The following is a 13583-nucleotide window of genomic DNA, read 5'->3' as shown; positions in this document are numbered from 1 at the left end:
AACAGGAGGCTTTGAAGAAAAGCTGAGGGTCTCCCACAGCCTGAGCCTGAGGTGGGACTCAGGCAGCGTGCATGCAGCCATCCACAGCCCTGCAGAAAGCAGGAAGGCCAAGGCAATCACCTAACATCCTGTTAGGAAGGCAGTTTCTTCAAAGATGCTTTATTCGTGCACGCTTCCCTGACCTGGACTGAACTTTCTCTAACGTGCTGGCCCTCCAGGAGAATTGGAAAAACTGACAGGGTTAATGTGGGTCTCCGTAATATGGCCAGAAACATAGTTTAGCCAGCAGGTTGGTAACGGAAAACACCTTCGATGGGATTAAACTCCTTCAAGATATTTCAAAGAGTAACTACCTGCTGTGTCAGCCAGTAGGGACGATATGTTATTGGAAATACCATCCTGATGGTGAGTAGCTTAAGTCTTCCAATACCCAATTAGCAAAGGCTAGAATATTTTTTGAAGTGTACAGAGATGGAAAATCTGTGCTCAGTAGGACCTCTTAGATAGCGATTATAGTGGATGAACTGAATTCATTCACCAAGCGTGTTTTGAGTACCTACTGTGTGCCAGGCACTATTTTAGGTGCACAGTAGTGAAAAAACAACAAAAATCCCTGTCCTCTTGAAGCTTCTGTTCTAGATGCACCTTGTTACCCTCTGGCACAAAGAACCACTTAGTTTGGCAGTTTCCTAAAAAGTTAAGCATGTACCTAATATATATTCCCACCATTCCACTCTTAGAGATTTACCCAAGAATAAAAACTTATGCCCATACCAAGACTGGTGCGTGAATGATCATAGCAGCTTTGTTTGCAATAGCACAAAACTAGAAATAACCTAAATGTCCATTAACAGGTGAATGGAGACACAAACTATGATATATCCATATGATGGAATACCACTCAACAATAAAAAAGAATAAACAAACAAACAAAAAGAATAAAAAAGAATTAATGCATGCTGCAAGATGGATAAATCTCAAAATAATTATGCTAAGTGAAAGAAACCATGCCTAAAATAGCATATACTCTATGATTCTAATTATGAAAAAAATTAGAAAAATTCAACTAATCTATAGTTACAGAAAATAATTGATTTGTTTCTTTGGGATAGGGTAGGGGACAAAAAGGGAAGAATGTAAGGATTATAGAGCGTTAAGAAACTTTGGGGGTGATGGATATGTTCACTATTTTGATTAAGGTGATAGTTTCACGGATGTGCCAAAGCTCATGAAATTGTACACTTTAAATATGTGCAATTTACTTTACATCAGTTCCCTCTCAATAAGAAATATTAAGAAAAGATCAATTCCAAACCTTTCTTTGCAAGAAGGAAAAACCTGTCACCTTTCTTAATCACTCTCAGACTAAGGACTCATATAAAGGGAACAGTGAAGTAGGTGACCAGTTGATTGCGAGAATCCAGACAAGTATTTCCCCATGAGCTGTGAGGATGGATTCACAGAAGGGAAAGAGATTTAAATTTCTCAGTGCAGCCAGTCTGAAGTTATTAAATTTTTAAAGAATGGTATGGATTTCTGTCTAGAGCCACAAGACAAAGTGATAAGACAGGGGGCCACATTTTTTGCCTGTCAACAGCTGATGTAGCAAGCACAGAAATATCAAATGCCTCCTCATCAAAAAAAAAATAATAATAATGCCCCAATATTCAGGAGGCTGTTGTATCTAGGTAACAAATTTCAGATGATAAAGTTGCAAATGTAAACCATGTAGGTTGATTTTTGTGAAAAAAGATAAAGCCAGTGATATTGATGTCCCAGTTAAATGTAAAACAGTCAAAGTAGAATCTGTTTTTTTACGAAAAAGCCAAACTGGTTTTGCTGGGATTAACAATGATAAATAATACATCCCAGGAAGCAGCAAATGAATTTCAGGACCAGACCAAAGGACTAGACTCAATGGATTAATACCCAGCATCCAGAATCAGAAAGAGGGAATTTGTGCCGAGGGACTAAAAGATGTGGTTTTGTTTCCGTCTTGGCTGGCAGCAGAGGATGAGTCACAGAAACCCTAAGATAGAAGCAAGAATTCCGGGCTGTTTTGCTAAATGTTGTGGGACATTTAAAAACATAAGATGTTACTCATTTGTGGGATACATTGGCATTATCTAAAATCACTTTAGTATTGTGTTTTTTTACTTTTAAAACAAGTCTGAAAAAAATTTAATGTGTTTCCTCTATATCATGTTATTAAAGGATACTGGTTTTTTAGGTCATTTAAGAGTTAAGATAGAATGATTTCGCCAACCCCAAAGTCATGCGGTAAGTTTTGTTAACTGCCAGCCTGGCTAACGTGGTATATGAGAAGCTAGAAAATCATAGACCAGAAGGTTGAAAGGAACCTTGAAGAATATCCAATGAAATCATGGATGCCAGGCTCACCAATCACAGAGAAAAGCGTATGTGTAGCCAAGCCCTATGACTCCAGTGTTCAAAAGCTAAACCATCACACAATATTAAAAATTAGGACAGGTTTTCAGAAAGGACTATGAGGCTATGGGGGAATATAAAACGTAAGAGAGAGGAGTTTGGAGACTAAAGCAATGGCTCTGCGTTTCGCAGATTTGACCTGCATACATAAACCCCCAGAGAAAGGAGAGGAACATTTATTGAGCACCTGCTGTTGGCTTGGCACATAGCAGAAGCTAGATAATTAAGTTAACATGTGCTCCCACAGAACATATGCTGTGGTAGGGGAAAAAAAATACACAAACGACTCTAACACAAGGTCTCAGAGAGAAGCACGTAAATGCTGTAAGAGATATACAAAGGACTCCGTCTGGTGAAAGTATGGCATTTCTCTAGCATTAGAAGTGTGGCTAGCATTTTGACATCCTTTTTCTGGTTCTCTCTTCCCCTTTTGCTAGGTGTCCAGATTAGTTCCTTTACTCAAGCTGACCTGACTTCACAAAATGTTCGGTATATCCACTCCAGTGAAACCGAGAAACATTCTGATGCCTTCAGCTTTACGCTCTCCGATGGAGTCAGTGAGGTAGGCAAGGTACTCCATTCCCTCAGTGAATGGGCACTGATTCAGCAGTCTTCTTTGAAGGGAGTATGAGAAGCAACTCCGCAAGCTTCACTTTCGCCTGCTGTCACCCAAGAATAGTAGTGGCTTCTGACAGCTCTGGGGGCTCTTGCCAAAGGGAAACCACTTTGGATTCCTGGTCAAGCGCTCAAGCCAGGAATGGGTGAAAGGAAAAGTAGAGAGCACCTACCTTCTACTTGGGTGGGTGCCGGGGACAGGTGTCCCACCTGCACTTTCTGCCATTTAGGTAACCCAGACTTTCCATATCACCATACGCCCTGTGGACGATTCACTGCCTGTTGTACAGAACCTGGGCATGCGGGTGCAGGAGGGTGTGAGGAAGACCATCACAGAGTTTGAGCTCAAGGCGGTGGATGCAGACACAGAGGTAAGAGCACTCCCCTGGGTTCTCTGGCTGAATGAGAGGCTGATCTGTCACATTGTGACTGTGTATCCCAAGGGTAGGGCAGAGTAGTGAGGTCAGTGCAAGCATCCTTGAAAGGTTAAAAATCAGAAGACCCTGTGGCCTTCTGGAAAAGAGAAACTAATATATTTGAGATCAAATTGTTTCTAAACCCTTTCTGAATTGCTAAGTACATACACTCTGTCCCCTGATTACATGGAACAATCCCTTAATATGCTGATTTTTTTTTATCATGATTCATAGACAATTAGATGACATTTTAGCCAATTTTTTTTATTCTTCCTTATTAGAGTGAACAAGGGTTTGGGGCACCTATTCATTTTTCCTACCATTTACCTCCTTCATTCAGACTTCTCTGAATGACAGCGAAATACTACGATTTGAGCATCCTCAAGGAAGGAGGCTTTATTCAGTAAAACAGGGCATGCAGAGACTAAACTCTTATTCTCATGATGCTTTCAGATTAAAGTATCTAACATTCTGGCATGACTTAGCTCTCATAAAGAGTACCATAACTTTGTTCATTAGTTCTGTGGGTACCCGTCTCTGTACCAGCCTCTGCTCCAGATGCTAAAGACAGGGCTGGGAACAAAACAGAGTTCCGGCCTTAGGGGGTTTCCAGCCTTTGGTTAGGGGGATAGACAAGAAAGAACATATAACATCATGTCAGATATGATGAGTGCTATGAATTAAAAAATAAAGCAAGATAAAAGCCATAGAGATTGAAGGGTGTGTTATTTGAGACGGAGTGGTCAGGGAAGTCTTCTCTGAGGAGCTGATCTTTGAGCAGAGACATCATGAAGTGGAAGAGCAAGCAATGCAGTTATCTGAGTCATTTTTTGAGCCAAAGAACCAGGAGTGCAAAGGCCCTGTGGTCAAGTGCACTTGGAAACTTCGAGTTACAACAAAGAAGGGAAGAGACTGGGACCCAATAAGCAAGCAGGAGTAAAGAATGCAGCCAGAGAGGAACCCTAGGACCAGGCCACAGAGGGCCTTGTTGGCATATGTCAGGCCTTTGCATTTTATTCTAAGTTGGTGGGAAATCACTGGGAGGTCTTGAACAGTGTTTTCTATGTCTTTATTTTTCCTTCTGTGTGCCACCCTAGAAGCCGCAACTAGAAATGGGAAATTAGCTTCTGTTCTGATGTATATGGGATGCTCGATACGAGAATTTTGGAAAAGTGGGGGAAAGGTTGGGAAGGAAATGAGTAGTTTTAAAGATCTAGCTCCTATCATCCTGGTAGAGGTTAAAAATTCAGGTTTTCCCCTATGATCCTTAAAAGACAAATTTAAATGTCTTAGTCTGACACCAGAAGGCACCAGAACATAAGTTCAATTGTAATCCCCAACATAGTTTATCTCCTTTGTTTTATTTTTGATATCTATAAAGAAAATGCAATCCTTATTTTATAAACGTCTTTAGGTTTGGATACCCTTGACCGCCTGTTGGCCATCACTCACAAATCTGGTTTGGGGCGCCTGGGTGGCTCAGTTGGTTAAGCGTCCGACTCTGGGTTTCAGCTCAGGTCATGATCGCATGGGTTGTGGGATGGTCTGTATCGGGCTCCACGTTCAGCAGGGAGTCTGCTTGAAGATTCCCTCCCTCTGCCCCGCACCCCCATCAAATAAATAAGTAAAATAAATAATCAATCAATCAGTCAATCAATCTTTTAAAACGAAACAAAACGACCTGATTTCTGTTTCAAACTTCCCTTCCCACCTTGCTTTTTCCCTCCTCAACAGGCCGAGTCTGTCACATTCACCGTTGTGCAGCCCCCCCGCCACGGCACCATCGAGCGAGCCAGCCGCGGGCAGCATTTCCGGCACACGTCCATCTTCACCATGGAAGACATCTACCAGAACCGGGTCAGCTACAGCCACGACGGCAGCAACTCCCTCAGAGACCGGTTCACCTTCACTGTGGCTGACGGGACAAATCCCTTCTTTATCGTCGAAGAAGGAGGAAAAGAGGTGAGGGGCACAGACAGCGGAGAGGGAGGCGCAGTGTGCCAGAGGTTGTCCAGAAGCAGAACAGGGCATTTTTCAGCCAAGAATAGCATTGTTTTTATTCTGTCACTAATTGGCCACAAATTAGTTAACTTCTCCAAGTCTCAGCTTTTCATCTGTAAAATAGGTACGGTAACAATCACCAGCTTCAGTTAGTCTAAGGATCAAAGGAGGTAATCCACATAAAGTGGGGAACATTGTTGGCAAATAGCACGCACAATAAAGGGTGATAGTGATTGTTCCTATGACTGTCGTTGTTTCTCTTTTCCTTATGGCACACCACTGACTCCTTTCATCTTGCGTTCATCTGATTCTAGTAGCTAATCTCATATGATTCTAGATTGTCTTTCTCTTTTGTGTGTCCCCTCAACCAGCCAGAGTTTTTCAATGTCATGAAGAGAACAGCCTGGTTAAGAGTATGGCTTTCGCATCTAAAAGACACTGATTTAAATTCTGGCTCTCTCACTTACTAGCTGAAATGTCTGTAAAATGGGGATGAGATCAGTCCTTAGGATGTGCATTAAGCACTTGGCCCAGTGCCTTACACAGGAAACATAGGAAGCATCCAATAAACTGTGGCTCTAATATCATCATCACTGTCATCGTTTTAGGACTAGCTGGTGAAACAGGTAAAGGGGTTTTTCTCTTGAGGTCCTGCAGTTGTCAAGCTTTCCTTCCTGAAGAGAATTGCCCTGTTCCAAGGTTCAGGTGTCTGGAAGAAACTTGAAGATGGCCTCTCCACTCCCCTCCCTGCCGCTTTTGCTCACTCATTCATTCCTCAGCCAGGTTTCTGGCAGGATCCTAACCCTCCCCGGGGAATAACGGCAACTGTGGTGAAAGGTGGGCCCGAGGACCCGCCTGCATCTTGCACATTCGAGTCTGACTCAGCAGAAGCAGCGTGACTGAGCAACTCGATCACACCCAGCTGTATTTCAGGATAACAGAAGGGTCAGCTCCTCATCCTGCAGAGTCCTTTCCTACTTTGATGATGACCAGGAATGATTTCTTTCCTGGAAGAAAGATCCCCCTGCATCCTTTAGAGACAGTCTGCGTGAAGGTCATTCTCCGTTGGCCCAGGTGTCAGTGAGACGGCTCTTGGGATTTCCTGTCATTTTGGTGTCTGCTCTGCATCACCACCTGGCAGATCATTGTTTTTATTTTTTTCTCTTCTGAACTGTGCTGCTCCCCCACTTCATTTGACTTTCAGAAGAGAAAAGAGATTTCAGGATGAATCAGCAAGAGGGCTACCTCTCTGATAAATATAAAAGGTCATGGTAGGTCTCCAGAGGGACTGTATTATTTTTGAAATGGAAATTACTTAGGAAGGTTGCAGAAGATTGAAAAGCCAGCGTCTTGCTGCCCTGCGTGCCGGCGTGCCTTATCCTCCCAGAAACAGAGATTCTGGGCCGGACTCACCATATATGTGGAGTGTGTATGTGTACATGTATCTGCATGAGAATGAAATTATAGACCAGTTTCTTTTCACTATTCCCACAAACGCTTTTATTCTTTCTTGATTTCCTCTGCCCCTTTCCCCCCTCCCCTCCAAAAAAAGAAAGAAAATATCCTCTCATGAAACTTATTATCACATCTGGCAGAATCCCACCTGGAGACTTTGACATTAGCATGTGAATGATAAGTTTAGTCCACCTCTCCTGAGAATTTTAACAAGAGTTATTGAAGGGAAATTACTGTTTGCTGTTTCACTTCAGGGCAATATTGAACCCACCTAAGGAATGCATGGGTGTGTGAAAGTCAACATTTCTTCCATCTTGTCCCCACTTGATCGATCAGCATTCTTTGTGCCTCATGCCAAGGGTGATAAGCAATGGAAACTGGCACAGCTGCCCGTTCTGAGCTGCCAACAGATTTCTGGGGTTCCAGCTTTGTAGGCCGTAGGACCTGACATACTTCAGATGTCTGTGAATGATGACTTTTCTCTTTTGGCTTCCCCCACAGGTTATGACCGCGGCACCTCAGCATTTCCAGGTAGACATCCTTCCAGTAGATGATGGCACCCCTAGAATTGTTACCAACCTGGGGCTTCAGTGGCTGGAGTACATGGATGGCAAGGTAAGACCTTTCCGTCTGCCACATTCACATGAACCAACATGGGCTGTGTCCTTATTTGTGACCACGTGGGGATAGAAGTCCAGTTGACTCACATTTATCCCTCCCCAAGGGAGCTGATTTTCCTGAGATTGGCAAGCTCCATGAGTTTGGTTAAGATTGTATATAGTTTAAGATGTTCTTACAAAATGACCCCCAAAATACAGAAGCTCAAACAAGATAGAAGTTTATTTTTTCTCTCGCATACGGGGTGGCAGTAAATGGGCAGTCCAGGGCTCTACATGACCTTTCAGAGATGCAGATTCCTTCTGTCTTATTATTCTCACGTCACTGGGTTGTTGCTGTTGAAGGTGTAGCCAACACTCCTCAACTATTCATCAATATTCCAGCCCATGGAAAGAAGAAAACCGAGAAGTAGAGGGCAAGGAACTTCATTTTAAGCAAGTGATACAGAAATGAAGGACATCACTTGTGCTCAGATTATTCTGGCAAGAAATTGGTTATATGGCTCCATCTGTTGCATCTGAGAGGCTGGGAATAGAGTCTCTAGCTGGCTCAGCTACAAGTTTGTTAACTAGAAGTAGGGGATGATGGGTTTTGGGAAATATCTGGAATATGCCATAGATGGGAAGGAAGTGAGTATTTTGTAGGTGAGTGTCCTCAGAGGACTTCTACTTTAGAAATTCCTTTCTCCTCCTAAATCCCAATTTGGTCCTTTTAAAATATGCCACGGTTCTTACCTGGTGACATACCAAGCAGTAAATCCTCATCCTCACCCAGACACACGTGCTTCTTCAGTTCAGGAACTGATTTTTCTTTTGTGTGTGGTGTTCCCTCTAGGATGTGGATTTTCCCGTCTCCGTGGAGCTAATTAGTTGGCTGTATATGTAGCTGCTACGCTGTAGCTTTCTACAGAACTGGTTGGGATTTTTTAAATTAGTACAACTTCCTCGCATCCCTTATTTGATTTTTTCCCCTATATTCAGAACCATCCCATTTTCTTCTCGACACTCTCCAGTTGGTTTTCTACTTTCCACTTTTATCCTACTGCAGTGACTCTTATCAAAGTCAACAATGACCTTTATTTTGCCAAGTCCAAAGGTCAGTTTCATGTCCCTCTTTTTTCTCTCAAACCTTTGCTTTTACTAAATATTTGTTGAATGAATGAATGAGTAACTTAAAATTTAGCCAGTATATTTGGGCAATATTGGGCTATCATATATTTATCTTACTCAATTTCAAGAATTGTGATTGACTCTAATAAGGTAGATGCCTTTGGCCATCTTGCCTGTATTTTATCATTGTTTCAAAGTTCCAACCTTCCTTAAAAGCCAAACTCAAATCCCACCACCTCAAATCCCTCCTCCGATCCAGATGGAATTAATCTCTCCCACTCCCCAAAAGTGTACAGTACCCTTTTTTGTACCTCCCATTATAGCTCTTTCCACAATTGCCCTGCTCACGAGCCTTTCTTTCCCAATAAAGTGTGAACACCTCAAGGACGGAGGCTGGGATGGTTGCAGTCCTCATAGCCTCTTCAATCCTGACAGAGTTTTCCATGCAGTAAATGCACTCAGTAAATCATTGTTGAACTGAATTAATTCTAAGTCAGAGGGTCTTGGTCTGGCTTTATTCCCACCTTAGGAATTAAATTTAATGGGTTTCTATTCCAGGCAACCAACTTGATCACCAAGAAGGAACTGCTGACCATGGACCCAGACACAGAGGACCAGCATCTTGTCTATGAGATTACAGCGGGCCCCAAGCACGGCCACGTGGAGAACAAGCTACAGCCTGGCAGAGCTACCGTCACTTTCACTCAGGGTGCGGACTCGGTGGGGAACCGAGAGATGGGAGAAATCCCTTCTAACTTCCCCTACCTCCCTGATCTTTCTCACAACCACTTCTAGCTACTTACCCTCAAGTCACTTATTTGCAAACAAATAGATCGTTTAGTGTCTAACCATCCAACTTCAGAATTTTACTTCTCCTGATTTCCTTTTCCTATTACTCTCAATTATGGCAAAAGAAAAAAAAAATTGTCTTTACCATGCTTGCTCAGCTCCCAGATTGCTTTAGGTTTTGGCAAGATTTAGTGGCAGGATCACATGATATTGATTGGTTTTCTTCTTTTTTTAATTGAAGCATAGTTGACACAAATGTTACATTAGTTTCAGATGTGCAACATGCTTGGTTTTCTTTCAAAACAAAAAACAAAAACAACAACCAGACTTTATGAAATATCCGTGATCCTGTATGGCTTAATTTTTTCTCTAAGGGTTATGGATTGTTTCTTAAGTCTTTAACAAAGAAATAAAAATCAACACGGGTACGTTGTTCAACAGAAATATTTTCCTATTTTGAATCACATCAAGCGGACCATTTTGTATTTTGGTAGTATTATAAGCATGTCAGACTCTTCCAGATTTCTTTTGAGGATGGACCTTACCTTGAGCCATCATTGCAAAAACTGCGCCTTACAACTCATGCACCGTATTTCCCTTGTCTCCCTGTTCTCGATCTTGTGTTCTCCCCTAGAAGAGAACCTTTAATCTGTGCCTTGTGTATGGGCTGTTTTAATTCAACCCCAGCTTTTTGTAGTAGCACATACCTTCCAAAGAACCTTATTTAGAAGGAAGTAAGGCTGAGTGTGCGCATGTGTACACAAAGGATGGAGTCAAAGACTCTTTGTCAGCTCTCAAAGTTGCCTTTAATATTCCAGAGAGATTCATTAAAGTACTTTTTTGCTGAGACCCTGGGATTCTCATTTTACAACAGCATCAGGGTATTTCCTGGACATAAAGACAGCTCTTTGTCACACAGAGTGGTAGGATTTTATTTTGAAATCTGGCAGACACATTTATTTTTAAGACTACTATCCTTTTTTGTTCTTGGGAAATTAAGTTCTGTCTACAACCCATTAAAGAATAAACTGGGTATGTTAGCGTGGAATCTACAAGGCTGTCTTTACATCCCTGGGTTAATTCACAATGTGTTTTTTCTCACAGAGGATGTGAACTTAGGGTTGATTCGTTACGTGTTGCACAAGGAGAAGATCCATGAGATGATGGATAGTTTTCAGTTTCTGGTGAAAGACAGTAAACCCAATGTGGTCAGCGACAATGTCTTCCATGTTCAGTGGTCCCTCATCAGCTTTAAATATACCAGGTACAAGGGTTATTGGCTTTCATTCTTGAGAAATGAATCAGGCAAGCAGAGGAGATCAGGTTGAAGTACGTGGGGGCCAACTCTAGTCATCTGATGATGGTGGTGGTGGGGATAACAATAATAAAAATAATAATGTCACCAAATGTTTTTTAATACTATGTGTACCAGGCACTTGACATACATTATCTTGTTTAATACTTGCTATTGTGAGATGAGTGCTATTGTTGTCCCCACAAGAACAAAGCAATGAAGACAGAAAGAGGTTAACTAATTTACCCAAAGTCGCATAGCTAATAAGCAGTAAAACTAGGATTGGGGTGAAACCCAGTGATCTTAACCATGTGCTTTACTGCATCTCCTACAAGTATTTTTACTTCCGCCCTCAAGTTTTAGAAGGTAATCCAATAGAACTGATAAGAAACAAAATACACATTCAGTACTGGCTAAAAATAATCACTGGCCCATAATAAAGCATGTTTGCCTTACCCTCTACATTCTCTCTGTTCTCAGTCTTATATTCTCCCCTAGTTCCTTTGGTGTTTATAGGATTATATTTCCTTTGGGACAAATTCATAGCTTAATATAGGTACTCTTTAAGGAGCTTTTGTAGTTTTTTGGGGGGTTGAGAGGCAAACAGGCACCAGCTTTGGTAAAAGCAGGCAAGCACAGTGTTGATTTTATAGGTCACATTATAACTAGGATTATAATTTTGTGGGGGAAATAATTATTTAAGTCTACATTTCAGAGACTCACTATTCTAAGAAAGCAATTTCATGATAATTCAGACAAAAATTGGAATGGAGGTGGGGGATAACATACAAACTTGATTTCATGTGCCCCACAAGTGGGCTGTTCCACTCTTAGTCACACACACTTCGAGAATATATATATACACTGATTTTATATATATATATATATTTGCTGTTATTTCCCTCTTTGTATCTCCTTAAAAAAAAATTAAATAAATGGACTAAAACTGATCACTTTTTCTGGACAACCCTCCAACGTTTAATGGGCTGAAAAGTACAGAGTGTCCCAAAGCTGGCAATGAAGACTAACCTGTCAGAAGCACTTTGCTGGCAACACTCACAGCAACAAGACATAAGCCCTGGCCCAATACTCATCCTCAGTGATGAAAAACAAGGCCCAGCTCAGGTCCCACTCACTCATGGCTTTTCTAAACCTAGATGCTTATGAATTAATAGTGCATGGATAGTTTGCCTTCTACTTCGCCAAAACAATACAAATTCGTAGCAGCAAGCTAAGTTAACCCTGTGTCTTAGTTTGTTTGAGCTGTTCTAACAGAATACCATAGACAAGATGGCTTACAAACAATAGAAATTTATTCCTCACGGTCCTGGAGGCTGGGAAGTCCTAGATCAAGGAGCTGACAGATTCAGTGTCTAGTGAGGAGTCTTTTCCTGGTTCAGAGGCAGATGTCTTTTCCCTGTGTCCTCAGATGGTGGAAAGACCAGAGAGCTCTGTGGGACCTCTTGTAAAAGGGCACCAATCCCATTCGTGAGGGCTCCACCCTCATTACCTAGTCACCTCCCAAATATCAGGACATTGGGGGTAGGATTTCAACATATGAATTTGGGGGGACACATTCAGTCTATAGCTCCTTGTCACTCCCCAGTGTCCACAAAGCTCCGTTTGTCTAAACACCTTTGTTACGTAGGCCCCATTCTTATTTTCTTATCTCTGCCACCACCCTGACTCCTTTGCACACTTCCTGGAGATCTGGTCCAGTCAGTTCCCACCTGAGCTAAGTCATTAACTGCCTTCCAAGCAGCTTTCTTTCCTAAGAACCCACTGTTCTAGTTACTCTACCACACTAGGGAGAGATTGTTTGTCATTTCTCTGTGTTTTGAAAAACAAAGTGCATAGCTCCTACGTGCTGCCCATCTTCTTTCAGAGCGAGCCTTTCAACTCGCTCTGAAAATGGGCCCTCCTTGGTCCCGTGGTGCTGTGACTGTCCCATGTGAACACAGTTCCTCAATTCATAACCTGGCTTCTTAAAGAAGCCGAACTTCCTATTCTCCGAGCTGCCTGGCACCATAATCAACCAGAAGAGACAGGCATTCAACAAGTGGATTCTTCGCAGCCCCAGCTCAGAATTTCAGAGACGGCCTTTTTGTGTGCTTCTAGCTACAACGTCAGCGAGAAAGCGGGTTCTGTCAGCGTCACAGTGCAGAGGAGTGGGAACCTGAACCAGTATGCCATCGTCCTGTGTCGCACCGAGCAAGGCACAGCCAGCTCCAGCTCCAGGGTCAGCTCCCAACCCGGACAGCAGGACTACGTGGAGTATGCTGGCCAGGTAGGTGGTGGGGAGGGCTCTGATTGTTGATTGCCAGCAGGCACCAGCCACGGCTGCCCTGAGGTGGTTGGCAAGTGGGGCACCTGCCCCCTAATTTTTATCCCACCTCCCTTTCCATTGGCGCCCTTCCTCAGGTGATTTTCCAGCATTCCCTTCCCCTAGGGCTTAGTTCTTCTCAGACCATCTACTCTTTGTGGAAGTTTTTAACTGCAAAAGTTTAAGTTGTCTGGCTTCTCAGTCTTTACATTTTGCTTCATGACCAAAAAAAGTCTTCAAGGGATCATGTTCTACACGGCGCCCTTAGGATCCAAGCCCTTTCTCTCCCCTCACCTTCTCTAGCTGAAGAGAGGGAAGAGAGAGTGTGGGGGATGGTCGGGAAGCTCTTGGAATAGGCTGGGTGAGAGATGATGGTAGCGTGAGTTTCGGTTATGAAGCGAAGGTGGAGACAAGTGGGTGGATTGAACAGATGAGTAAGAATTGATACGATTTCACAGCAGACTAGATAGTGTGGGCAGAAGCAGGAGATGGATGGTGATGCCCCTTGCCAGGAG

At 42.7% G+C, this 13583-nt stretch overlaps 1 protein-coding gene across 1 annotated transcript in view; it reads left to right on the top strand.

Annotated features, from left to right (window-relative positions):
- FRAS1 (Fraser extracellular matrix complex subunit 1) overlaps window positions 1-13583 on the top strand; it is a 408429-nt gene that overhangs the window by 342541 nt on the left and 52305 nt on the right. The window contains exons 48-54 of the mRNA XM_044912923.1: window positions 2886-3010; window positions 3294-3434; window positions 5214-5441; window positions 7437-7550; window positions 9221-9371; window positions 10556-10715; window positions 12864-13032. Coding sequence (XP_044768858.1) covers window positions 2886-3010; window positions 3294-3434; window positions 5214-5441; window positions 7437-7550; window positions 9221-9371; window positions 10556-10715; window positions 12864-13032 — 1088 coding nt within the window. The remainder of the gene's footprint in view (window positions 1-2885; window positions 3011-3293; window positions 3435-5213; window positions 5442-7436; window positions 7551-9220; window positions 9372-10555; window positions 10716-12863; window positions 13033-13583) is intronic.

This window comes from Neomonachus schauinslandi, chromosome 2, assembly GCF_002201575.2.
Source record: "Neomonachus schauinslandi chromosome 2, ASM220157v2, whole genome shotgun sequence".
Lineage (NCBI taxonomy): Eukaryota > Metazoa > Chordata > Mammalia > Carnivora > Phocidae > Neomonachus > Neomonachus schauinslandi.
The sequence above is the reverse complement of the archived record's forward strand: the minus strand, read 5'-3'. Positions and strand labels throughout refer to the sequence as shown.